The following is a 26,862-nucleotide window of genomic DNA, read 5'->3' as shown; positions in this document are numbered from 1 at the left end:
TGCACCGCAAGCTCCGACGATACCGGCCGGCAATGCGTCGTCGCAACAAAGCGCCGGGTCCACCAGCAGCAACAGTAGATGTCGACGACGACGACGACCACGGAAGCACGTTCAACGCGACCTCTAGCCGCTGACTCGACGCGCTTCTGGTACCTAGGCGGAGTCGAACTCACCGCCGAGGTCGCAATTGCTCTGCTGAACGCTGGACATACGGGGTCTGTAGAGTGTTTAGCGCCCGGGCGCGCCGAGCCTTGGCGGTATCTGCGCCCCATCTACACTGCCTGATGCCTCCATGAACTGGGTGCAAGGTGAAGCGCGGACTCCACAACTCGTCTGAATGCCACTCTTCTGGACATTTGCGTGGATAGTGTGCGAGGCAAGCACACAGACCTCAGCTGGGCTCGCGTGAATGAGTCCCGTCTGCGCATTCCAGGTCTCAGAATCGGCACTGCTCATGATTCGGTGCCGTCCGCAAAGCGATCAACACTCGCTTGCTCCGCTGTGGAGGAGCGCCCCATCACACGAGGTTTCGGTTTCGCTCCGCGCACGTTAAAACCGAACCCACGATTCAGAGAACCAAACCAGTCGGCAGCATGATCAGTAGCGTTCACAGTCGGCATTGGGTACTTGCTCATTTCGACAAGCAGCGAATCCCCGCGCCGCAGCTGCAGCCGGTGCTTCCCGTCGAAACTCGCCCAGGCATGGGAGCGTGCCTCGGGGCTCACCTGGACTCGAATACGAGCCGAGTCTGGGAGCACAACCGGCCTCAGACCCAGCGAGTGCGGGCAAACCGGCGTCACACAGATAGCTGGCACACTCGGGTGCACCATAGCACCACCGGCGGCGAGGGAGTAGGCTGTGGATCCGGTCGGCGACGCAACGATAATCCCATCGGCTTGGACGCTGGCGAGCGGTGCATCATCCCAGTAACACTCCAGCTGGCAGAGAAAAGGCGAAGCTCCCCGGTCTACGACAACTTCATTCAGAACATGAAACTGTTGCTCGGCTTGGCCCGAGACGCGCACCACCGTGGCCAAGAGGCGCATTCGCAGCGAAAGCATAAGATCACTGGAAAGCATGGTACGTATGTGTCCCTGAAAGTCTTTCCATTCGAATGGTGTCAGAAAGCCGAGAGATCCAAGGTTAAACGGAGCAACTGGAGGCACCGCCGTTCGAAATAGGGTAGATGTGTACAGAATGAGGCCATCACCACCGAGACAAACTACCAGATCGACGCAGCGGTGCAAGTCCTGGCTGTGATGGAACGAATCGGTATAGGTTCCGAGCGCGAACAGCTCCGTCTGGACCCAGGGCTCGACGAGCACTCGAAGCCGTTCGCTGTTTTGCAAGTAGTCCACCGCTTGCTTCGCTATTTCACAAAGATTAGCTCCCTTTTTGACGAGCAAGAGGACCGTTCGAGGTCGTTCGTTCCAACGAAGCATTACTTGTTCGGTCGCGCTCCCATGAAAAGCGATATCACCAAGATGAACAACTTCGCGAACGCACTGAACACCGTCGCAACGAATCAAAGTGATGGACGCCTTTTCGTACTTGCTCGCCGTCGAGCGATTCGCTGTTTCGGCATCGACTGGTTGAGGTGACGCTTTTACTCGCTCGGGATCTGAGCGCAGCGTCAACTCTGGAGCATCGTTGTCGTTGGATCGACGAACTGGACTGCTCGCGGCACCTTGCTCCGCTGCCGACACTTGGCCAGATGACATCGACGCGCCATCAAGCATCGGTTCCACGGCATCGTCGTCCGCGTGGGCTGTACTCAAGCCCGATCCTAGTTGATCGCGTTGACCAGCGCCTCCATTGAGTGAGGTCTCGACCGGGTCCTCACGCCAGTCCGAAAAGGTACGCGTGGAGGGCGTATTCAGCAATCCTGCCGCTCGCGCTCGTGCAAGTGCCGTCGAGGCATGCGGCACCCAGACCGAACCGGATATGTGTTCCGCGTACTGGTTGGATCGCCTTTTGGCTCCCCAGATTCGCTTCAGTTGCTCCTCAAGTTCTTGGAAACGATCTTGAACACCTGGCTCGGATACATTCAGACGAATCAGGCCAACATTGTTCGCTTGATCGCCACGCCGAGCCCGTGTCAGCTGGGAAATGCATGCCAGGAGCGCCGGCAGCGCTTCCCGGTACTGCGTCAGGCGTAGGCGAAACGCTTCCGGTTCATCCGATGGGACACGGAGGAGCCTTTCCATGATATCCTCTTCTTCTGGTGGATTGAACTTCATATTGTAGACAGTATGGGTAACGGGGTCAATGCGGCGATGGCGGATACGTTCCACGAGACACTCATCGCTGGCTTCGAGCAGAATGATGGTTCCTGCGGGCCTTGCGCCCATGGATATCGAAGGACTGGAGTTTTCTGCATCAGCGCTGTCACCTACGATATCCAGAAAGTCAAACAAGGCCAGCGCCTGCGCTTCAGTCCGAGGGAATCCGTCTAGGACCCATCCGTGTTCCTCACAATCTCGTTGTCGAAGTCTTTCGAGAACGAGAGGTATCACGATTCCATCTGGAACCAGTTCGTTAGATTCCATATACGCCTTGGAAGCCAAACCAATATCCGTCCCGTATAAAACGTGGGCACGTAGCAGGTCGCCGCATCCGACCCGTACAAGACCGTACACTTGACGCAACTGCTCGGTTAGTGTCGTTTTGCCGGAACCCGGAGGTCCGACAACAACGAGCCGCGGACGCCACTCTCCGTTGGTGGTCGAAGCGTTCGCTCTTTGGTTAGGCTCAGTTGCGGTGCATGGAGGTTCACGCAAGTCAGCCTGGCGCTGCACAGCGCGCAGGGTGGAGCAAGCTCCAGCAAGCGCGGCCCAGCGTGCCTCAGCGGGACCCGGCTGCCGCCACGGTTCACATTGCGTCCTGTACACTGAATAACGACTTCGCTTTCGTTTAGAAGCAAAGTTCTGAAAGTGTGGCAGGCCAAACACGTACTGTCGGTTGGAATAAATGGACGCTCGTTGTCTCCACGAGTGCGCACTGACTTGCCGGGCGTTCACGAGCTCTCCAACGAACGCAGGTTGTCGACTATGAAGCGTCGCGTACGTTCCCACTGATTCTTCCATCTGTTTTCAAAATCGTGATTATGATGTCCTTAAGCCTACCGCGGCGTCGTGATATATTGCATACTCCAGTGTCTACGTCATAACACCTCGCTTGGTGGTGTCCACAGAAGCGCATGCCGGCGAGAGCGTGTGCCTTCGCAGCAGAGGCATGGGAGGTGGTGGCGGCCCCAAGCGTGTTGTCCATTAGATTCCTAATTGTACCAAAATGATGCGCTGATTCCAAATCGAGTTCATGGACGATGCTGGTGACCGCAACGCGTGTTGTCCACTTGTATAAGAAATGTATAGACTTGGGAGCCGCAGCGCTTTCTGGCTCTTCCATCCAGCATGCTCCTGTCCTGCACTTGGAGAAGGTCACCTGCCATGACGCAGGAGCGATCAGGGAGTCCCCAGCTGGGATTTTCATCAGGCTGCTCTTTGGGTCAGCGTGTTTTCCTGTGTTCGGTCCAGTTGGAGATGGCTTCTGTGTTGTCCTGCGCCCATGCTACGCTCCGGGATCGGTAGACGAGTCGTGCGTATCCCTGGCGCCGTCCACGAACAAACCGTTCTTCGGCACGCCTCGCTCTACCTTCGGCATCCCTGGGCTACTATATTGCTTCTCGGTTCGTGCGAGCGGGCGAGAGGGTGCAGCGGAAAGGCGCGCCTGGGACCACGGGCGTGCTTGCAGCAGCAGGTGGTGACGAGCGTGTGCATGAGGCGTTGCAGATGGATACAGGCACAGATAGAACAGGCACGTCTCGGACTCACTGTCCGAGGGATGCTTCTGAGTAACGATGATCAAAACGGCTGTGATGTATAGCAATGACACGCATGCCGCGCCGCCAAGTAGAAGTGAAAATGAGAAAAAGCGTCTGTCAGAGGAGAGCGGGCTCCTTCCACGGAGCAGACGCGGCGCGACAGCGAGGAAAAGACGTCGAAGCAGGCACCGCAGTCTGAAACCATTGCCAAATCCTCTCTACTAGCGGGCATCATGCGGGAGAGACTTCCGAAAACGGAGACACAGGGCACCACTGGGGATCGCGTAGCGTGTTTCTCGACAACGCCTTGCGTACGCTCCCTCGCTGTGACGTACCCCAGAAGGCGCTTGTTCGTAGGAGTTCAGGAGGCAGGGCGCCCAGCTGTCGGTTTTTCTTTTGAAAGCTTTCGAGCTGACTTTCAAGCGTCAGCACAACCGGTATTCGGGACAGAGGACGCAATGCGGTCTTGGTACCGCAAAATCACGTTTTTTGGACACAAGCTTCCCAGAACATCTCGACGCGTCGCAGCGGCGCATTGGCGATAAGAACACGTACAGCGCAGGTACCAGAAAGTATCAGAGCAGGCCTCGAAAAGGAAAACAATCCGCGGATCCATGCCGAGCGCTGTATGAAGCGCTTCATGGACGCTTGTGTGGAATCATCATACTCGCCTCCCAGAGTGGCGACTGGTGACACAGATCCCGTGGGCGTCGACGGAGGCGAACGACTTGCGAGCGGCGACGGAAACGCTCACGGTCGTCGCGACGTTGATAGAGATGCCGGAACGAAAGCGAGCGTTGGCACTGTACACCCAAGCTGATGGCGATGCTTTCGGGCTCGAATGGACGCAAGTCATATCCGGATGATGACTAGTACATGATGGCGAAGCGCGATGCATCTCGCGCGATGACATGTCGAGGAAGAGCGCCCTCTGTCGAGCAGTGCAGACTCGCTTCCCATGTGCGCGTGTCCTGACCTCATCTGGCGTCGATCCGATGTAGTCCCAATACTTCATATCACGACTCATTCCATCACCATAGACACTGGCGGGTTGCGCTGCATGGCCGTTTCAGGAAAACTTTGGCCGATCTCTGCGTCCAGATGTGAAGCATTCGAACGACAATGCCAAGAGCATTGGCGGAGCGCGATCAACGTTTCTTGTTTGCAATGAGGAAATCGGATGATATATTCAGAGACAATCGAGACCGACGGTAAATCCACCAGTGTGCATTTCGTGAAAACCAGGCTATCGTCGAACAGACAGAGACTCGTTACCAACTGTTTAAGCTAGGTGAAGAGAACTATGTCGCGGTGCGTGCGCATCCCTAGTCTACGATCAACATAGCCGTAGCTGTTCCCCTATACTTTGGGGTCAGGTGCGGAAAACCCGAACGGGAGGCAGATGAATGGGCTCAAATTTTCCAGGGATCGGCATTATGGGGAGCTGAGCTTGGAGGACTCCAGGGCGCCCGCCAACAAGTGGAATGTCGACGGCGAGCCCCGTCGCGGCGCGCTGAGCACCGATTCGAACATCGAAGGACGCTTTGCAGGCCTCCTTCTAAGAGCGTACATAAGCACGAACAGTGGTTCATGCGGACGAATTGCGGCAGGATTGCGTGAGACTCCGCCTCGGTCACCAGTGAGTTCCGTCGTATGGAGGCAAGAAGCGTTCATTCGTCAACTTGTTCGATTCGGAGGCAAAGGTCATGACCTACAGGTCGCTTCGTGTGGTGATAACCTATGGCGCTGGGCGAGCTCTGGATCGTATAGGCTGGAATCCTGCACCCTGATCGACAGCGTTCAACGAATGCTGGAATCGATTGTATACAGTGCCCATCGATTACTATAGGATAGCGTACAAGCTTCATGACCACGAGTGCACACTGAAATAGGCGGCGACGATAACTTTGAAACAGAGACAGACGCACGATATGTTGTACGGAGAAGCTGCGCGAACGTCAGATGGAGACGCGATCTACGATGAGCGGCTCGCTACGATGCAACTTCACGAGCAGCCATGCGCGCAGACCCTTTCTTAGCTCAGACCTGAACCCCTGGATCAATATAGGGAGATGACTCGTGCTGGTGAAACGTCGAGAGGCTCCGGGTTCCAAGCAAATTTTTAATGGAATCGTTTAGCACTCACTGAAGGCGCTGGTCCGAAACGCTGGCGACTTGCAATGAAAACTATCAGAGGCCGGGAGAGCGGGCATTTATTCTCGCGTGACGCAAGGAAGCGGTATGGTATGCTTCAGCAACCCAGCGAGACGTGAATATCGAATATCTACCGCATCGGGAGTGGGTTCACTGGGCAAACACCATATGTGAGAGTTGATTTTCATGGAGCTATCTAGCGTCGATAACTCGATCCTAGGTAATCCGTCAGCAAGCATAGTGACCGGCGTCCTTACGACTACCAGAGATGGAAGGCGCAGTATTCGCTACCTGGTTGCTGGTTCGTACCTCCACAGCTGAGGCTTCTTCGTCGTCGGGGTCCGGCCTCGCATTGGATTCGTTTTCCGTTGGTTGCACATTATCAGAAGCTGAATGCGCTTTTTCGTCCGATGATTTCGATGCCTTCGACGTCGACGACGATTTTGGACGATGATCACGGCCGCTCTTACCAGCGAGTCGTAGCCACAGGCGCTGCCAACGAGTTCGTCGACGCGGGCCATAACGCAGATTACCAATGGCTTCGCTTACGCAGTCGAATGCCGTATACATGAGCCGCGTCGCATACAGCCAAGCGAGAAAGCGGACCGAGTCATCTGGGTGGAGGTCCGGAGGTCCCAGATCCACTGTGTCCATGCGTTCTGCAACCACGTCCATGCCCGGCTCCATGACATTCGGGGTGTCAGCGTCCTTGGACGGAGAAATCACGATTGGATTTCTTTCAGTGCATTGCTCGTTCGTCGGACTCGAACTCGAGTCACTGGATATTGCTGTCAGTGATCCGTCGTGTTTCGGTTCCGTTGAAGATTCGTCGCTTCGACGGGTATCTACAGAATGCAGATGGAACGCGATCAAGCTTTCACGCCAGCGTCGAAGCATATCGCAACGGACCGCAGCGTACTTTGTGATGACACCAGCGCGGGCGCTCCGCAGACGGTGCAGTGCCTCTAGAAGCTTGTCGGGCGGCGGACGGTTAATTCGCCGGCATCGGAGCCGCTCCGCTGCAAACTCAGCGGTCTGCTTCCACTCATTGAGCATTACTTCCAGTTCTGGCTCCAGGTGCTTCAGGAACATCTCGTAGGCGGTTGTGCTGTAACAGCCGCGAATCTGCGGAGAAGCGCGAACAACCTGGCGAAGCAAATAGAAACGTCGCATGAGCAGCGCCACCCAGCCTAGGCCCTGCGGCAGCGACGACTTGCGGTAGTTCGGTGTGATATCGAGCATCATACGCAGATTCACGACTGTGATAAGCGTCTCAGTCTGACGGATTTTCGACTCAATTTCGGCACCACCGGTCTCCTCCCAGATTGCACTGCCGCCCTCCTTGTTCATTCTGAAAAATATTTCATTGGTCTTGATGAATAGCTCGGTAATGGACGTCAAAATCTGGCTCAGAAGTGCGCGCACTTCTTCTTCGCTTCGATAGGGCCAAAGTAGAATGCTCACTGCCGCAACGACGAAGCAGCCACAAGAGACCGAAACAGCACGAGAAGCCGCGTACACAAATGTAAAACCGAGTCCATACTGGCATCCGATTATAAAGTACTGGGCCAGCAGGAAAGGGAATGTCGTCACAATATACGCCGGGTCAATGGACGCCACGAGCAGCGCACCCCAGGTCCAGACACCAATCCACATGTCAATGACGTACTGATCAGTTGGTGCCATAACCGTCAAAGCGTACGCCAAAGCGCAGGAAGCGAAGGTCACGGTAAAGTAGAGAAACACGCGGAATATCGTCATCTCCACGCCGCGCATAAACAAGATCGTCACAATAATGTACGCAGAAATGGCGTTATCGTGCTGCAAGAAAGCGTACACCCGGTGCGAGAACTGGGATACAAAAAGCGTCGGGAATGTTATGATAGCTACACATAGAAGATATTTGATGAGAAATTTCGCATTTGTCGGGTTCCGCAAAAGGATATGCGTTTTCATCCACGACTGTACAGGCGCCATTAGGATCATCGGCACCCATCGAAATAGGTTGGCAATCGGTGCGAAGCGCAGTCGCCGACGTTCCGTTAAAAGTTCCGATACGCGTTGCTTCAGATTCTCAACAAGACGCTGCAGTGCACGGATGTTGTATGCAACAAAAATCAAGGAGGCAAATTCATAAGCCGAGGCGGGATTCACATCTCGATCCCGGTCTTCGTAACGAAGCGCCTGCCAGCGCTGATGGCGCGCTCTAGCAATGACCCGGTTCAGCTGTCGGCGCATTGGACGTGTCAGCACAACATCGGTATCCAGGGCTCGCGGATAGGCCTGTATAGAATCTGCAAGCTTGTGAGCGCTCTCTGTCGCTGCTTCGAGGAAATCGACCATGACTTGAATCGAATCGCTAAAGAGCTCGTTGAGAGCTTCCGATATAAACGCCTGTTCATTGGCGAACACACAGACAATCGCATCCACCTGAAATACAAAGTCCTCTACGGCGTCTATCAGGCGGCTCCAGGCTTTATCAGGCTCACACTGCCACGGAGGCAGCAGGTTCGGCTCGAAAGGCATATACGAAAGCATCACTCGATGCTGCGCTAGAGCTGCTCGCAGATTTTGCACTTTGGCAAGCGCCGCCGGAGCAAAGCTCTGTCCACCCATTTCCGACTCGATCGAGATAGAGAACTGGCGATCCTTCGGCGGCTTTTGAAGCGTTTCTCGTAGATCCCGCAAGACGTCCCCGGTTTCTCGTAGACTAGCCGCCAGTCCCGTCCGAAGACTCCGGCGAGCAGACTTTGGAAAAATGAGGATCGCGCCAATCAGTGATGCAGCAGAAGCAAAGAGACCTGATAGTAATGTGGGGTACGTTCGATCCCAGGCCTCGGATGGAGGCGTCTTCACGTAGAAAATGAAAATTGCCCCGAACAGAAAGTTAATCGAGATGCCCATACCAGGAGAGATCGGATTGGTGTCCGTTCGAAGAATGGTTGCAATTCCCGCAAACACCAGGGTTATAAAGTAGAGCGCCGCTGCACTTTTGTCTGCCATCGCCAGACCAACAAGACCGAACACCGTCGCAATGAGACTCGCAAGGCTAAGGATTGCACCGGCGCGCAAAACGGATCCTATATGCGGGTGCTGTGCGATAATCACAAGCGCTACATAAGCTAGGTTGTTCGTATAACACTCCAGGCGTGACCTGAGTACTGCGAAGAAGATCGTAATAGACACCGCTGCACACACCAGTGCGACGCGAAGTGCGTTTTTCGACTTTTCCGAAATAAGAAGTTTAAGTATGAAAATTAGCAACCGCTTGCATTGCTCCCAGAAAGCCATCTTGAAGCGAGAGAAGCAGCGTCACTCGGACGCTATTCGCAAACCAGGTCCCAAGCTTGCTGGAGGACGCGCTCACCACCAGGAATGCAGCTCAGCGATACACCCAAGGCTTGTACGGTCACCAGCGGCATCGCGTTCGAATCGACGGCATCGCGACGCGTTCCGCTGCGCTCCATCTCGAGAGCGCTGCGGATCAGCAGGGCATATCCATGTGTCAAACCGGGATTCGTAGTCATTGTAAAGGTTATGTTATCGGAAGAAAAGCAGTAGGGCATCCCGTGAGGTGTTGTCTACCAGGACCTCGGACACGAGAGCGACTTGTCGATTGTGTCACATGAATGGAAGCGTGTGTCGTTGGCAAAAGCAGTGCAGCGTTCCCTGTTTGAGGGGTTTAGGATCATTGACGCGAGCCAGCGAGCCCGGATAGCACGACGTTTATTGGTATGTGGAAACGCGTCCGACGTGTCGCGACGTAGCTTGAAGTCTCACCAGCCTCTAGATGCCGCAGCTGCCATCGCCGTCGGCGCCACCAGCACCGTCACCCCTCGTTTCCTCTCGAGGTATTCGTCAGTTCATGCGAACGTCTGGGTGTCGAGTCTGCTGTGAGCGCTGCCTGGGACGTGGCAGCACGGTCAAGTGCCGCCTTGAATGCGGGACAATCGCTGGCAAGTGGTAACCTCGCCCACAGGTACGACGCATGTCCATGCAACAGGAAATTCGGTTCGCGCAGTGAGCATCTTTTACGTTGATCGAGGATTCTATCGGATGATGCTCTTGAATGTATATATCGCTCGGTACGCTCATGAGCGTGTGCCGAGCCTTCAGGTGCTCTAGAAACCGTGAAGGGTTGCTGGGCCTAAGCCAGACGCCCTTGATCAGTTCGTTGCCAACGTTTAGCCGCGCAAGTTGCAAACGCTGGCGCAAAAAGAGTCTTTTCCCTGATCAGAAGATAGAAGCATGGAAAACACTGGACGGCATGCGCTTCCGATGAATGTATCGTGGTGACAGAGCCCCCAGGCCTTTATCGCTGGCATCATTGCAGAATTCCGCAATGACGAGATCGTTCGTTTGCGCTGCGTCAACGGTACTCGTGAGCGCATGTCGCTCATCGGTGATCCGGTATCAATTGTCCAGCAATGAGGCTTGCTGGATGCTTCTCCAGGGTAATGCCCATCCATGAATCTACGGTAAAGATGACGTCGTCTGACAGGATCCATGTTTCCAGTGAGCCACGTGGCACTGGAACTCATTCCGAGGCGTTTTGCTCCCTGCCGGAGCGCCAAAACGTCAACAGGCTTCGGTCCCTGATGCCCGTCTGAAGAGCCCAGCGACCACGAACGGTACGTACAAGCGCATCTACCGAATCCATCAATTCATCGTTCACATTCCGAAGAATCCGTCCAAGGCAAGCGCCACAAACTGTACCTCCGAAACAAACCAACGTCCTGCAGCAGTGTCCAACGGCACGGAAATGTCCAAGATTCACTTTCAAAGTAGCCTGGATATGCATGGATGGGAGTTGCAGGCGCTAGACATATGACTTGGCGAATACGCGATGCAGAGAACGACACGCATATCAAAAGGTGTGGGTATGTCAAGGAAAACGGCTTTGCCCTTGCGAACAAAAGTATACTTTGGGGCTTTCTGAAGTTGAAGCTCCAGTATATGACACTATAAATCCTCGCTTGAATGCCGATGACGATGGCGCAGTCTCGAAACCCTGGATCATATCAACGATTTCACAAGCACCAATATATCCGGGTTTGCCAGGGACCTCAAGCAAGTGCCCAAGTTTCCTCCGGACGCTCACATCAACGATTTCGCGAGCACCAATATATCTGACTTTGCCAGGGACCTCAAGCAAGTGCCCAAGTTTCCTCCGGGCGCTCACATCGACGATTTCGCGAGCACCAATATATCCGACTTTGCAAGGGACCTCAAGCAAGTGCCCAAGTTTCCTCCGGACGCTCACATCAACGATTTCACAAGCACCAATATATTCGGCTTTGCGAAGGACCTCAAGCAAGTGCCCAAGTTTCCTCCGGACGCTCACTTCAACGGTTTCGCGAGCACCAATATATCCGGCTTTGCAAGGGACCTCAAGCAAGTGCCCAAGTTTCCTCCGGACGCTCACTTCAACGGTTTCGCGAGCACCAATATATTCGGCTTTTCGAAGGACCTCAAGCAAGTGCCCAAGTTTCCTCCGAACGCTGTCGCAGCATGACAGTCAAACGCTTCGCTTCCAGCCTGAGAGAAGAACACCTGTGAAAGGCGACTTTGACGATACCGTATAAACACACCCAGAGAGAGAGAGACAGTATTAACAGCGCTGATTGCGTAGCCGCAGTTGCAGCGGTGGCGTTTGGTAGCCAATACTGCGGCCTCAAGCGCAGTTTGTGTGCCGGGATCTCGAGAACGAAACGAGTGGTAGCGACGTGCCGTAGCACCTGTGTCCACATCGGAATTGCGTCGTACGCAAGCGTACTAGCAGCTTGGCTTTGTCAGGTGGATAAGTTTCGTGTGTACTTCAGTACACGTTAGAAAGTTTACGCAAGTTAGAGCTTCAAGAGTTGTGGAGTACCCTCGAGCCTGCAGGACGCTCCGGAGTTGGCGTGTTTTTATCGATAGCCGAGGCTCGTAGGCGCGCACTGATCCCAGCGCAACGGTTGCTGCGTCTCAGACGCGAGTCTGGCTCCTGGCAAGCACCACGCAAAACGTTGGACTCGGGAGTGCCTTGGGTCGCTATCGGGAAAGCCTGGGCGCTCTTTGCAGCGCAGGGGCGCTCGATTCGTGTTCGCCTTGTGGAAGCTGTCAACGAGCGCCCCGGGTTGGAGGCCCACCCTTGATGGACGCAGGGATATCAGGCACGCTTCCGAACTTGAGTGCGGTGGAGACGGCTCCACAGGTGTCTACACCGACAAACGAACAGATGCCCAGTGGTCCTTGGCGCATCGGAAGGCGGCACGCTTCGCGTTCCTCTAATAAGACCAACCTGGGGGAGACCACGAGTACCAGCACCCTCGCAAGCGTTGCGCTTGCAGAGCTTGAAGTGGACAATTTGCGACTTGAGCTGGAAGAACGAGACGAATGGCTCAGCCGACTACAGAAGCATCTGGAAGAGTCTCAAAAAGAATTGGAGTCTTCGCGAGCGGAGGCCCTGCGTTTGAGGCAGGTTGTAGCGGAGCAGAATGGACGCCTAGTGGAGTTTGAGCTCAAACAGCAGACGCTCACAGACCAAATCCAGCGATTGCAGCTACAGAGTGTGGCGCAAAGTGTGGTAGATTCCTGTGTCAGCGCCGCAGTTTTCAAGGTGCATTCGGACAATGCCGCAGCGAGCAGTGTCCCTGCAGCAACGACAGCTTCGTGCGAACGTTTGCAGGTAACCTTGCTCCGAGCACAACGCGATGCTCGGGAGATCCACGACTTGCTCAGAATGCTGGCGCGCTCGCAAAAGTCGCTTATTGAGACCTGGCGCGAGAATCTCCCGAGACTGGCACAAGCGCTACCTCAGCTTGCTGATCTGGTTCCCGCTGTCGTTCTACAGCAACTTGAAGAACAGCAACGAAAAGCGATTGAGGCCGAGTACGCTGAACTTGACAAGCGTCTCCGTGCTCGGGAAGGAGCACTACGCGAGCGCGAGTCCCGCGTGGAAGATCTCGAAGCGCGAAAGGAAAGCGTCTTGCAGCGAGAGAAGGAACTTGAGGCATGGGAGGCACGCCTGCGCGACATGCAGCGCACCCTCGAAGAGCAGCGTGTTCGGATGGAGCGTCTCATGCAGGGAATGGTTCCTGTTGAGCTTGTGGAGGCACGAGAGCGCAGTTTGCGACATCGGGAGACTTCCGTCGAGATGTACGAGCGTTCGATAGAAAGATCGCTGCAAGCCCGGAAAGCTTCGCTTCTTGCAGAACAGGCAGAACTCGAGAGCCGTCTTCACGATGAATGGGCGCGATTTCATCTGCAGTGTGAAGCAGAACGTCATGATCTCCAACGAGAACTGGATCAAGAGCGCATGCTCTTTCGGGAACGCATAGAGGCACAGCACTTCGAGCTTCAGTCACGGTTTGAGGAATTTTCCATGGCGGCTGAGGCCGAGGCGGTCTCGTTCAGCAACCTGCTTCGTGATACAGTGTCACGTTTTGCGATGGAGGTAAGCGCCGCGAAGCAGCTGATTGCGGAGCTCGATTCAAGGTTCCAACGAATTCTCGAGAACGCAGAACGCCAGGCGGACCTTTATCGACAGGTCCTGCGCTCCTGACGGAGGACTTGTATCGAAAATCGGCTTCGCCTCGGTACAAGCAAACCGCACGGTAATGCTTGCACAACTGCGGATGCGCCTGCGGTAATAGGCTGTCGGCGCTCTGCCGATCGCAGAGCGTTCGTTGTTTTCTATCTTGATGTGGCTGGTAGTAGCAGATGATGTGTGGCTCGCGCGTACCACCTCGCATGCTCCCGGACTCGAAGCGTGCGGGCTTTCAGAACCGCATGATCTTTGTCGATGGCGAATCGAATATCGAATCAGTGTTGGATCAACTATTGCAAGCACATGCGCAGCCCGCCGCCCCGCTCCCACTGATACGAATGTATTTCGCCACTTGGATCGCTCGGAATATGGGTGCGTATGTTTTGGAAAGCGCATTCGAGATTCACCGGACTCGAAAGAATCCATTCATCTATCCAGCGTTTGGAGCGAGCAGCTGGCGGTTCCAATCGAGCGTACGGTACGTGGGGCGGTCTTCGCTACGCTGGCTCGTCTACAGTACCAGAAGCTTCGGACGACTCGCAACCACACCCGTATCTTAGCCAAGTTCAGATCGCTCAGGCACGAAGACCAGTGTACCGTGCTCATCATGTTGGCGGACAAGTCGATCTGAACCTGTACGCTGTCGCGCACCCAAGACGTCTCGAGGCACGTATTGGATAGGCGCCTTTCTCTGGTCCAGTGGCATGTGTTGCGTTTTGCGTTCCGCAGGATTCCCGGCCAAAGCATACCGTATGGGAAGCGCGGTGAATTCCGGAACACCTGTACCAGCACGCTTTTGTTTTGTTTCTCTCGCAGGAATTCATCATAGGGAATGTTATTTGTGGATTGGAGAAAGGTCGCGGAAAAACGCGAAGTTCCGTATACGAGCTTGTGAAACAACCGCCGTAGCTGTACAAGTAAGCCATTCTACGTCCAGCTGGTGGATGAACCACCAGTCGTGTAGCCCGTATCCGAAACTTTGTGCACCGAGAACAGACCCTGTCCAATGCTATCTAAACGACTGCCACCATGCGAATCCACGCCACTCTATACGCTGTCGATGAAACATGACTAAAGTAGTTACAGAACGTGAGGATATCGTACCTTTGATAGGGACGGTGATCTAGAGACACGAATTGAAGAAGGAAAAACAGTGCCTCTATTCAAGATCGTCGCACGTTCAGCAACACACACAATCGAGTTGGTATTGAAACGCGGGCGGTTACCACAGGAGGCAAGGGCATGCGCTGTAGTCGATGGGATGTCACTCGAGACAAATGGTAGACCCGCATATGGGTACTCAAAGAGGTACAAACCGCTAATCATAAAGAAGAGATAATCGTGCATGACAGCAACATCAGTGCTTGCGGCGATGCCTTGATGTGGTCGCGTCTACATCGCCAAACGGGCAGGATTGCTCACCGGCTCAGCCTTCGCCGCAGCGCTTTCTGGCTCTTCCATCCAGCATGCTCCTGTCCTGCACTTGGAGAAGGTCGCCTGCCATGATGCAGGAGCGATCAGGGAGTCCCCAGCTGGGATTTTCATCAGGCTGCTCTTTGGGTCAGCGTGTTTTCCTGTGTTCGGTCCAGTCGGAGATGGCTTCTGTGTTGTCCTGCGCCCATGCTACGCTCCGGGATCGGTAGACGAGTCGTGCATATCCCTGGCGCCGTCCATGAACAAACCGTTCTTCGGCACGCCTCGCTCTACCTTCGGCATCCCTGGGCTACTATATTGCTTCTCGGTTCGTGCGAGCGGGCGAGAAGGTGCAGCGGAAAGGCGCGCCTGGGACCACGGGCGTGCTTGCAGCAGCAGGTGGTGACGAGCGTGTGCATGAGGCGTTGCAGATGGATACAGGCACAGATAGAACAGGCACGTCTCGGACTCACTGTCCGAGGGATGCTTCTGAGTAACGATGATCAAAACGGCTGTGATGTATAGCAATGACACCCATGCCGCGCCGCCAAGTAGAAGTGAAAATGAGAAAAAGCGTCTGTCAGAGGAGAGCGGGCTCCTTCCACGGAGCAGACGCGGCGCGACAGCGAGGAAAAGACGTCGGAGCAGGCACCGCAGTCTGAAACCATTGCCGAATCCTCTCTACTAGCGGGCATCATGCGGGAGAGACTTCCGAAAACGGAGACACAGGGCACCACTGGGGATCGCGTAGCGCGTTTCTCGACAACGCCTTGTTTACGCTCCCTCGCTGTGACGTACCCCAGAAGGCGCTTGTTCGTAGGAGCTCAGGAGGCAGGGCGCCCAGCTGTCAGTTTTTCTTTTGAAAGCTTTCGAGCTGACTTTCAAGCGTCAGCACAACCGGTATTCGGAACAGAGGACGCAATGCGGTCTTGGTACCGCAAAATCACGTTTTTGGACACAAGCTTCCCAGAACATCTCGACGCGTCGCAGCGGCGCATTGGCGATAAGAACACGTACAGCGCAGGTACCAGAAAGTATCAGAGCAGGCCTCGAAAAGGAAAACAATCCGCGGATCCACGCCGAGCGCTGTATGAAGCGCTTCATGGACGCTTGTGTGGAATCATCATACTCGCCTCCCAGAGTGGCGACTGGTGACACAGATCCCGTGGGCGTCGACGGAGGCGAACGACTTGCGAGCGGCGACGGAAACGCTCACGGTCGTCGCGACGTTGATAGAGATGCCGCAACGAAAGCGAGCGTTGGCACTGTACACCCAAGCTGATGTCGATGCTTTCGGGCTCGAATGGACGCAAGTCATATCCGGATGATGACTAGTACATAATGATGCCGAACCGCGATGCATCTCGCGCGATGACATGTCGAGGAAGAGCGCCCTCTGTTGAGCAGTGCAGACTCGCTTTGCGTCTCAAAGCGCGACTTTTATCTTCAGGTCAGCGGAAGAGAACGAAAGTGTGAATAGAATGACGTACGAGCGAGCGATACAGAAGGGAATCCCAGCAGCATTGGTCGCATCGTCGCAAGCGGGCCGCAGCTGCGGACTCCGTACCCACGAATTACCAAAGTATTTCGATACCTGTGAAGCTCCGCGGCACTTTTTTCGATAGCGCGCTCAGAAATCGAACAGCTTGCAAACAGGCGGATGGTGCGGTATCGAATGCAACATCGTGCGCTTGCAGGTGTGCAACGAACAGCCTACTCACCGAGACGATCGCCCAGCGGAAGCCGCTGATCGTTTGGCCCAGCGCCAGGAACAGAAGCCGCAGAAAGCACCGGGGAGAGTCCTCTGTATCCGTCAACGGCATGGATGGAGTGATAAAGCAAGCGTTCGTGCGCCACTGAGCCGCCATCGGAGTAGGATACATTATGGTCACATGGAAACTCCTGAATACAGCCAAGCATCAACGCTGCGAAGCGCCCACCGAGGCTGCATACAAAGAAGATGAAAATTTCAGGCGAAACAGAGGTCGCAGCTTGCGCCTGTACATGATATGCGTCGATAACTCACGGAAATAGCAACATCGGGCTATATACGCTACCATGAACGATGTTTGACTGTCAACAGCTGAGCTGGAGTACACAGAAGAACGCTCGTTTTCGAAACCGGAGATTATAGTCAGGAAAAGCAATTAGTCGCAAAAAGCCCGTACACAGGCTATTGTCGACGTCACTGGGACGAGACCCCAGCTTTCGTGTGTGCGCCCGTGTTGGCTTTGTCGACGTGTTCCATTTTAGTTCCAAACGGATGGAGTGATATCGAACAAACAACCCAGCGTCCTTTCGATTCGAGTTTACAGTCCATTATGCATTCCCCGCGAACTGTGCAGGCGTTTGCAAGCTTCCAGCTCGGAGTACGCGATGCGAGCACGGGCCAGTTCTCGGGTACATACACGGATAAAGCGAATGAAGCAGCCACATGCACTAGCAGTTAAATCAGGGATTTTCAACGAACCATGAACAGCAAGGGAGGCATCCTTCTCCAAGATATGCATCAGCGAGCGAGCCTGCGCCTTGGAACGATGTCCATACTGCAAAGACAATCAGCTGGCGTGTAAGGCATGATTCGGGAGGATCACGTTCAAGCCTCACCTAGTGCCGGTTTCATACCGTGTACGAGGGATATGTCGGCCACAACGGGTGCCACTCCTAGCTCAAGGCAGCGGTGCCTGCAACATGAGTTCGTCGCATGCCATCTAACTTCCAATAATCATCTGCAGACCGAGGAAGGCGTGCAGGAGCAGAGCGGCCACGATCGCAACACCAAGGTACGCGTGCACACGACGGCCCTGTGCAGCTGCTTCCGTCGCTTCTCGCCCGCGTTTGCTGCCGGCACCGAACCCAGTCCCAGCGTAGATGCCGTTGAAAGAAAGTAAGACCAGCACAAGCACCGCACTCAGCGCGTGTGCAGATTGACCAACCGGGAAGCCCTGCATTGCGACAGAGAGCATACCGCCGGAGGCCCCTAAAAACGCGAGCAGGGTGAATGCTCCCATGACTGTGGCATGTGTCTGCTTCTGTTTCACTCCTGCCCGCTTGTCAGGATTCAAGCGACCTGCCCAACCAAGGTAAGCGCCTCCGAGGCCCATAGCCGCCACCATGATGGTCATCATGACAGGGTGCCCATATTCCACAACTGGTTCCGGTATGGACAACGTTTTGAAGTAGTCCGCGATGCGTTGGATAACCAGCGGATTCTGCACTGCCTCCTCAGCTGCTACATTCAAGAATCCTAGCGGTTCTAGGAGACACTGGAGCGTCGCGCGTGCGCATTGCCGACCTCGCTGCCTACTTTTGACACCGAAGCGCGCCCACCTCGAATGAAAGCTCGGTGATGCTGTCGCTCGTCCGCTGACCAGAGGTGAGAGCGCTGAACGCCTATATACAGATGATCCCGTCAACGTGACAAAAGCAGCCGTCCACATTCCTCGCTATCTGGAATCCAGAGATGCGTCGTGCGCAATTCGGTAACCGACAAGTACATTTTCGCAGTGCGACATGCACGCCCGCAGGCGCGGATGTTGATCTGCGTCGATCCCAGCGGCGGCGGCAAGCAGCAGCGGCGGATTACCGATGCATGCATCACGGGACGCGCATCTGGAGACGGCGCGGATCGAAAGGGGGCGGCGGATCCAGCATCGAAGCTCGTGCCCGGGGTAATGTCGTTGGAAACTACATTGGAACAGGGAGGTGCTCACGCTGTTCCTGGTTATTTTTATTTCCGAACTTTATTCAGATATGTATGCTCGGCATTCGAGGTCAAGCGAAAACGAATTGTGGAACCATTGCTTTTCTTAGGATTCTTGGTAGCGTATTTGGTTTGCTCGTCGGCTTGTTTGCTGCTGGGAATCGTAACGTTACCTGAAGCAGAATTAATCGCGAATCCCTGTAACATAGCACCTTCACATATTCGATGCCATGATGCAGTTCAAATCTACACGATTGCATTCTTGTCATTACCTTTCGTGGTACATGATCGAATCACGCATGCTTCAAGTTTTTGATGTTTCTGTTCCAGGGCTACACGTGGATGCAGCAATTTGTGCTGCTGGAAGGACGACGAAAAATACTCGACGTCGTGCATAGAGGCCTTGTTTACGAGCTAATACCAAAAGTTCGCGGACCTTGTCACCTGTGGCAGTGAGGTGTGCTTGTGTGGTGCAGGTTCGACACATGGCGCCGGCATCACGCCGCATTGCGACTCGCAAACAAGCAGGTGAACAGCCAGCACGTCGCCATTCTGCAAACCAGCAGGCAGAAGCTCGCCGTATCGCACGTGGTACTTCATCCTCTGAAAAAAGCAGGGCTTCTGCCTATCGAACTGCATAACGCGAGCCGTCTGAGTGATGGAGAAAGCAGCGCTCGGGTCACGAGTTCCCGACCGTCGCCTTGGCGATGTCACGATCGTTTGGTCGCCGAGTTGCTGTCCAGAACGCGAGCGGACAAGTACATTCATCAGCCGCAATTCATGATCGAGGGCGACGCAAACCAGTAGCAGCATTACATGGAGCACCGCAGAACATATCCGTTTACGGACCGGAAAGCCCGCTACAGTAGAGACATCCCCGATGTAAATGAGCATCCATAGGTAGACCGATACGGCGGTTTCTCCGCCTCGTGGACCCCCTTTCGCGTCAGTACTCGAACCGTACTGCCAGTGGTATTCACGGGAACAGTTTACAGGTGCCTCACGTGACATGCTTGCAAAGCAGCGCATACACCTAGCGCTCCTCGAGCAACCGACCTGCCTGCGCTCGTTCGGCGTCGTTCCAGCGCGGTATGAAACCTTGTTGCAAACATTCTTGACAGTCCAGGAACCCGGACCCACGACATGCACTGCACTCGAGTTCTTTTGGGTTCTCTACCCACTCCACGAACTGAGTCTCGATGGGTAGCGAGCCCTCCCCATCGCAGTGCGGGCAGAGCACTTGAAGCGTGCCGTGACAAGAGTGACACGGCTGCCAGCATAGCAAGTCTACTTCGGTCAGAGGGGTATTGGGTGGAGGCCGGCTCTCGGCACCGCCACAGCGTTGGACGTGCAGCGGTGGTTGTGAGCAACGCCAGCGCACGTGCGCCTCAGGCTCTGAGCTCGCGCACAAACGCCACTGCCAAACGGTCCCGGTACGTCGCCCAGAAGGACAGGCTTCGACGGTATCAGGATATCCTTGGGTCGATGGTCTTAGTGCCCCACGGACACTACTTATTTGTAGCCACATCGTTCGCGAACGATAGCATACGCGAATGAGCGAAAGTCAACAGAGGCTACAAACGCATTCGTATCACTACCGCACGGGCGAGCCCATGGATCTGGATACCATGCGCGGAACGCATTGCCCAGATACCCAGTCGTGCCCGCCCGTGAGCAGCGAGCATTTTCCCAGGTAAGAAAGGGCAGGAACGAACCATTAAATAGCAACTCGATGTAAACTACATTCCAACTCAAAGGTAAACGTTGGAACGGGGGAAGGTTTCCATATCTTCGAAACTTTACCTTCTAGGCGGAAGGTCCCGCGATCCGAACGAGTCTGCCGGACTCATGCTTCATGCTTCCTCCAGTGGCAGGTGCTGTGGCGAGACCTGCGCAGCTCGTCCGCAACGCAATTCGTTCTGGGACTAGGAGCAGGATGCTGCGTCTGGGTGTCGCTCTGGTCGCCGCGGTCTCCTAGAATACCGCTCTGTGCAGTCGCAGGCATTACGTCTGTACGCGCAGCTTCCAGGCTCCCAGAATGATGATGAGTCCCAATTCCGTGCGCGGTGACACGCACCTCGAGTCGATGCCCTCTCTGGTACAGCAAAGCTGTTCCGTCTCAGGATAACATTCGCACAAGAGCTATACGCGTTATTGCTAGCACACAACGCCAGGTAGTCGGTGCCAGATACAACGTACGAAACGACTAGTACAGCCAAGAGGAAATATCAGCAATACAAGGTACAGTGTAGCATGATGGACGCTTTCCCGAAAGTCACTATCCATTCGCTATTCTGGGATCCATGGTCAATGTAAACGTTTTGTCATCTGAAAATGGAGACGCTCTGTAGACCGGAATCAAATCCGGAGGAGCGCGCGTGTCGCACGTGACGCGGCGGCTTTTCCGGTACATACGTGTACGCACGCACGCACGCACGCACGCAATCTCGCCGGCGATGGACGCGTGCATCAACTGATTCGCGCTCCTGGGAGAGCCTGGTGCAACCGGAAACGTGCCGTACCTGCCTACCTTCCTGGAGGAGGCACTTCGAGCTCGAGCACGTCCGGCCGTTTTCACGGTCTACAGGGCGCTTTGCGACGAGCACACTGCTTTGAGGAAGTGGTATCGCACGATTTGCGCTGAAAGCACCTAACCTATCTGGTACGTGTTTCAAACCGTGCACGTTCGGCGACCAGGAAACGAGCGCGATCTGCTGGAACTGCCCAAACTCGAACATTTATCGTTTCATGCACTTGATTAGTTCTCGGGATAATCATGGTGCGCAGTTCGCGGAACCTCACGGCGACGGACAAACACTGCAGACGGTGGTCGAGAGCGACACCGCGACACCACGTGGCCTGTCGAGCCCCGCGCCCAGCGTGCAGCGGCTGACGTTGCGCTCGCTGGCGGCGCACGACACAGCGTCTACGGCGAGTGCGCGGGAGCAAGCCTCGGACGTGCTGTTACCAGTGTCAGTCGGGGCTGAGCCTCTAGCCCCCTGGTCGTCACCGGGGAAGCGTTCGCGCGAGCAGATTCGTTCCGGCAGTGTTTGGATTCCCAAGAAACGTGGCGCAGGTCGCTGCAACTGGGGAACACTGGATGAAATCTGTCGCGAGTCAGCGCGCAGCCACGGGGACTGGTGCCAGGCAGCGCTGGATCAACGGGATCTGAACTACGCAGATGATAATGATGAGGAGTACGTGCTCGAGGAGATTCCGGTCATGTGCGACACAGCTCTGGCCTCACACGCGACTTCTGATGCGCGCGCTTGGCAGCCGAATGGGGAAACTGACACGCTCGGCTACTCATACACCGCGCAGAGCGGTTCACTCATCACGAATGCAAACTCATCATGGGAGCTGGATGAGCTCGACTGGAAAAACCGAGACGCTGCCGATGCGGCCTGGGAAGAGAATGGCTGTTCCTACGGGACGCGTTGCTCGAACCTGTACCTTTCCCAGTGACTGGTAATGACGCTGCCTGCCGTGGATTGTCGATCCTGAACCAGGGGCGGATTCAGCGTCTCGCACATCGTGCACTAAAGCGTACGCGGCGTTCTCGATATGCAAACGCGCACCGAAACGACCTCGGCGGAACTGAATGCGCATCCGAGCGTACACTGATCCGGATCGGAAGTACGCGCTTTCTTTGATTGCTGCAAAGGGAGGATTGCGGTACTAGCGGCAGCACCAAGCTCGGTGAAACCGGGTGTCGAATTTCGGCTTCAGTGCGCTGCGTGGATGCGAACGCCTATTTTTCCACGTACCTCTGTATAATTTTGAAAAAAAAACAAGTCGCCAATGTTTCGTGAAGACCGAATCCCGGTTGTCTGGTCGCTAGTCCGTGCGTTCACGTTCGACGATCGCCATACGAGGCGTTTCATGATGCGTATTTGTGCTATTGTGGTTCCTGACCAGGAAAGAACGACGCTAGCCGCGAACGACGACCGAGTCGGCGAGTACTGGTGTCTCCATACCACGGGGATCTCGGAAGGTCTCGCACGACGCCGCTCGCCCATCCATCTATCAATTCATGCATTCACCCATCGACGCTAATCGATCGTATTGTGACTGCACGACAGCACCACGCGTCTCGTCTGGAACAATACGCGCGCTTTCCAATCGCTTTTCGCTCGAACCCAGAAGAGCATGTGTGGCACAGTCCGATGAATACGGACACCAGGTCCAACGCGATGGTCAGCGCTTTTGGGTAAAATTTCGGAATGTTCCTCAACAGTTCAGGCTGTTTGCTTTCCGTAACGTCCTTGCAGCAGCAGCAGCAACAGCAGCAGCAGTTACGCTCATCGTATAGGCAGCAAGCGAGTGTTCGCAGGTGTATGTGTGTGCACCGCGTGAACATCCTTGCGCGATATCGCCGTGGTGTTTATCGCGCATGCTGCGGGCGCCATAGCTTTACGACGCTGGTGGCGTTCCTGACTGTTTCCCCGAACAATTCGCTCGCCCTGATCAGGGATATCCAGTTGCATGACGGATATCGACGTACGGGAGAGCGTTGCGGAGGCGTCTCGGTGTGCGGATCATGCCAGCGTAGACTGCGTTTGCGTAATGCGAACACGAGTCGACATGCTCGGAAGTATGCTGTAGTTTCGGGTGTTTATGGTGCAGGTACTGGCATCGGGTGCGACGAGCGTCGCGTTTCTAGCGATATTCGGAGCGATCTGCGGACTCTCGAAGCGGTGTATCGGTCATGAGACTTGCATCCACCTGGTGCTGCCAGGGACCGACTTTTGTACATGGCTTCGAACGGAGCCAGTGCCGCGGTGACTTTGGTTCGCCGTCGCGTCCACCAGTGTGCGGCGTTACGACGGGCCACTCGTCGCTATCTTTGGGTAGGCTCGTTGTTGAGGCACCATGTGGAGAAGCGCGCGGACTAGAGGCGCCTGGTGCCCAGTCCGGAGCTCGCAAAGCGGATATCTCTCCGGGAGAAGTCGGCGGCTCTGACGGCAGCTGAAGGAACCTTTCACGAAGGCTCTGGACGGGCGTTCCCGGTCTCGAATGCGCCACCGGTGACGGTTGCCTATGTTCAGCGGGGCTACTGCTCACCATCAGCCGTGCGGGACCAAGAAAGTCATTCCCGCTATCGCTTGGCATGATATGTTCGAAGGCCTTCTCGGAGAGGAGCAGGCTGTGCAGCGGTGTCGCGGGCAGTGGCGTACACGGGAGATGAGCCCACGAGCTGCTCAGCTCGTCCTGGTCGGTAGCACAGGTTATCGAACCTGGTTGCTGCGTCCGCTCCGCTGAAAGGCCATGCTCAGCAACGCGGGCCAGATACCTCGCCCGGTATGCCGAAGAATCGATTCCGACCCGTGCTTGGCCATCTGCGGGTGTGTTCACTAAAAGTGCGGAGGGGCTGCAGGCCACTGCTTGCCGCGCTTCAGGAAAGTCTCTGGCGTGCCCCCAGTTGAGCAAGGATCGATGGCGGCTTGCAGCAGTACCCGTGAAGGTTCCACCGATCGTCGAGGCGCTCGTAGCTCCAGTATTGTTCGTGGTAAAGGAAACATGATACGTAGACCCCCGGAATCGCCGTGATGCATCTGTAGTGGCGTGACTGTGGCTACCGGGATGCTGCGGGGAACTCAGTGGCCGCGTTCCATACATAGGCGAGAACCAGGGCTTGCCAGATGGGGCAGGTGGTGGTATCGGCTGCCGCCCGCTCACAGCCGGGCCAGCATGCAGCATGGTCGAGTGGGTGCCAGAACTCAACGCTGGCGCTTGGGCATGGCTCTCGAAGCCCTCCGAGGCATCCAGCGCTTGACCCAAGGAGGACGGGTGTGGCGTCGACATTCGGCCGCCTACCATTGCGCCAAAGTGCGGCATACGGATCGGAGTTTGCCTCTCATCTGAACGACCAGCATGGACGGGCATCTCGCGAACACGCGCTTCTGGACCAGTGACAGGCCTCATGGCATCATCCGACGTTTTCGAAACGAATTCCGCTGAAATTATGCTCCGATCACCAGCACTGGATGGACCGGCCTGTCTGAGGTCTCCATGTGCCGTGTTTTGGGATACCATGGGCCCGCAAGTCTGGGCAGCTTCGCGCTCTCTTTGCTCCGATGAGCAGCCGGCGCTTACATCCATGTAACGCGTCATGGGCGTAAACGATCCAGCAACAACACGAAGAGGCGTCGATGGTGGCTTCTCTTGCGGAGCACTGGAGCCTGGGGCGATTGCAAATCCCATCGCGCGTGAGGGATTTGGTGTAAATATCCCAAGATGCGTACCTGCGACTGCTGAGAATGCGGCCATGCTGCTCGGAGTCATGGCGACCGGCGATGCCATGAAGGGCCCCGAGCTCGTATCCAGGATACCGTATGCGGTAAGATTCGCGCTCGTTGCCCAGCTCTCATTCAAAAGGGCGTCTGGCGTCAAGTTTCCAGGAAAGGCAACCGGAGTCCAGCACGAAGCGGGACCGTGTGGATGCACCATACCTGTGTTGCTCGCCGAACTGCATGGCATAGACATCATCGTCCCAGCTGAAGCCGCACCTGCAAGCGATGGACCGGCGCGTCTTTCGGAATGTAGAACGCGGCTATATTGTTCTGGAGCTGCCGCTGTGTTCGGAAGAGCGCAAGAGATGGAGGGTCCTCCCTGATATGCCGCAAAGGGTGTTGAATAGGTCAACCAATCCGCATCGGTCTCCGCGCAGGGGGCAGCACGCGCCGCCTTTGGTGTGAACATTTCAGCTTGAAACGGGTGCGTGTCAACATGCACATTTCTCGCAGGTTCCGGCAAGTTACTAAGATCTCGAAGGGCGCTGGCCGAAGCAACCTGCTTGCGCTCTTTGGAAGCTGCGGTGTGTAACTGAGAATTTTCAGCATGAACTCGCGCACGCTTTCCAGTGGGCTGCTCGGACGAAGCCCGGGCTTTCGCTTCCGTTTCAGCACGTTTTTTCGCTTCTCTCTCCATTTTCGCCCGTTGACGCTCTTGCTCCTTCTCCCGTTTGCGCCTCTCCATCTCTTCGCGCCGCTTCAGTCGTTCTTGACGGCTTCTTTCACGTCTCATTGTCCCGTTCCAGTGATTCTTGATTGTGTTGTCTGATCGACCTGGAAGAAAACGGGCAATCATCGCCCACCGATTGCCAAATTCAGCGTGTTTCTCACGAAGAATGCGCTCCTCTTCTTCTGTCCATGGCGCTTTGTTCACGCCTGGGGCCAAATGGTGGAACCAGCGCTCTCGGCATTGTTTACCCGTACGCCCCTCGAGAAAGGTGGCCAAGCGACTCCAGCTCTTTTCGCCGAGCTTCTGGACAAGATCGATGATTCGCGCATCCTCTTCGGGCGACCAGGCCCCTTTTAGATGACGCCGCCCAGCAAGCTGTCGCCATCTCTGAGAACACTCGGATGCAGTATATTTGCCTTGGAAAGCAAGAGCGACTTGGTTCCAGTCCATCCTGGGGCATTGCTGTATCTTTTCACGGAGGAGGGCATCATCGCTCGCGGGCCATTCGGCTGGGCTACGAACAACATCTCTGCCTGGCTGACTTTCGGTCCCGGGGTTTGCAGTACAAGTGCAATCATTGGGCCCAGCCAGTTCTCCACGAGGTTTCTCAATGCAGCCGTCGAGACCAGGTCGAGCGGACGGCTCTGCTGCCGATACCGGTTGCTCGGATGTGAGTGCCACTTTGGCTGCGGCTTCAGCTCCGTCGTCTACCGCCAGTTGCGAGGAAATGGTCGAAACTTGAGTGCTTTCGTCATGAGAAGATGCTTTTTGTGCATTCGTAGCCGAGACGACAGACAGAAGTTCGGAACTCGCAGCCGCGGATGCATCCGCTGCTTCGTTCGCAACGGTGTCAACTGGAGGCATCCAGTTGTCTGCTCAAGCGCTCGACAAATCTCAACACAAAACCCTCGGGACCTCTCTTTGCTGCTGTCCTTTAATCAGCGAACAGCGCTCTTTTCCAAGTGATCTACAAGTCTCGAGAGTTCCCGTCCCAGCTGCAACTTGCCGGTTGGCTGAAAACTGATCGCACCGTAAACAAGACGCTTTCGGCTCTTCCCAGACCAAAGTTAGAACCCGGGCAAACACCGTCCTCCCGTTCACTTCAACAAGGAGGAACGTTCCGATACGAGCACTAGCTTTAAGTAACGTTTCAAGCAGTTCCCTCGTTTGGTTGACCGGGATATGCTCAGGTGCTGCGGAAGAGGCCCGGTTGAGCGCCTCTGGAGCACCGCGCTGACCCAAGCAACGAAATTCAAATCGCCATCCTTCGACTCG

General features: G+C 55.5%; 6 protein-coding genes and 1 non-coding gene across 7 annotated transcripts, besides 4 other annotated features; 3 read left to right on the top strand and 4 right to left on the bottom strand.

Annotated features, from left to right (window-relative positions):
- Positions 1 to 452: 452 nt before the first annotated feature.
- On the bottom strand, positions 453 to 3,086 carry CYME_CMT143C (similar to inorganic polyposphate/ATP-NAD kinase; the record flags this gene model as incomplete). The annotated part of the gene is made up of 1 exon (XM_005539125.1): positions 453 to 3,086. The coding sequence occupies one exon, from the start codon at positions 3,084 to 3,086 to the stop codon at positions 453 to 455; it is 2,634 nt and encodes an 877-aa protein (XP_005539182.1).
- A 320-nt stretch (positions 3,087 to 3,406) lies between these two features.
- CYME_CMT142T lies at positions 3,407 to 5,049 on the top strand. The gene has a single exon (XR_002461698.1). It is a non-coding gene; the product is annotated as a hypothetical transcript (transcript).
- Positions 5,050 to 6,205: 1,156 nt separating this feature from the next.
- Positions 6,206 to 9,268, bottom strand: CYME_CMT140C (hypothetical protein; the record flags this gene model as incomplete). The annotated part of the gene is made up of 1 exon (XM_005539124.1): positions 6,206 to 9,268. The coding sequence occupies one exon, from the start codon at positions 9,266 to 9,268 to the stop codon at positions 6,206 to 6,208; it is 3,063 nt and encodes a 1,020-aa protein (XP_005539181.1).
- Positions 6,499 to 7,922: a sequence feature (possible transcribed region).
- A 739-nt stretch (positions 9,269 to 10,007) lies between the features above and the next one.
- Positions 10,008 to 11,652: a sequence feature (possible transcribed region).
- A 461-nt stretch (positions 11,653 to 12,113) lies between these two features.
- CYME_CMT138C (hypothetical protein) lies at positions 12,114 to 13,523 on the top strand (the record flags this gene model as incomplete). Its single annotated transcript, XM_005539123.1, has 1 exon — positions 12,114 to 13,523. The coding sequence occupies one exon, from the start codon at positions 12,114 to 12,116 to the stop codon at positions 13,521 to 13,523; it is 1,410 nt and encodes a 469-aa protein (XP_005539180.1).
- Positions 13,524 to 17,632: 4,109 nt separating this feature from the next.
- CYME_CMT137C (hypothetical protein, conserved) lies at positions 17,633 to 18,361 on the bottom strand (the record flags this gene model as incomplete). The annotated part of the gene is made up of 1 exon (XM_005539122.1): positions 17,633 to 18,361. One exon carries the CDS (start codon positions 18,359 to 18,361, stop codon positions 17,633 to 17,635), a length of 729 nt encoding a protein of 242 aa, XP_005539179.1.
- A 663-nt stretch (positions 18,362 to 19,024) lies between these two features.
- Positions 19,025 to 20,193: a sequence feature (possible transcribed region).
- A 1,179-nt stretch (positions 20,194 to 21,372) lies between these two features.
- Positions 21,373 to 22,089, top strand: CYME_CMT135C (hypothetical protein; the record flags this gene model as incomplete). The annotated part of the gene is made up of 1 exon (XM_005539121.1): positions 21,373 to 22,089. One exon carries the CDS (start codon positions 21,373 to 21,375, stop codon positions 22,087 to 22,089), a length of 717 nt encoding a protein of 238 aa, XP_005539178.1.
- Positions 22,090 to 23,283: 1,194 nt separating this feature from the next.
- Positions 23,284 to 26,451, bottom strand: CYME_CMT134C (MYB-related protein; the record flags this gene model as incomplete). The annotated part of the gene is made up of 1 exon (XM_005539120.1): positions 23,284 to 26,451. The coding sequence occupies one exon, from the start codon at positions 26,449 to 26,451 to the stop codon at positions 23,284 to 23,286; it is 3,168 nt and encodes a 1,055-aa protein (XP_005539177.1).
- Positions 23,338 to 26,631: a sequence feature (possible transcribed region).
- Positions 26,632 to 26,862: the final 231 nt, after the last annotated feature.

The sequence above is a fragment of the Cyanidioschyzon merolae genome, chromosome 20 (genome assembly GCF_000091205.1).
Source record: "Cyanidioschyzon merolae strain 10D DNA, chromosome 20, complete genome".
Lineage (NCBI taxonomy): Eukaryota > Rhodophyta > Bangiophyceae > Cyanidiales > Cyanidiaceae > Cyanidioschyzon > Cyanidioschyzon merolae.
The sequence above is the reverse complement of the archived record's forward strand: the minus strand, read 5'-3'. Positions and strand labels throughout refer to the sequence as shown.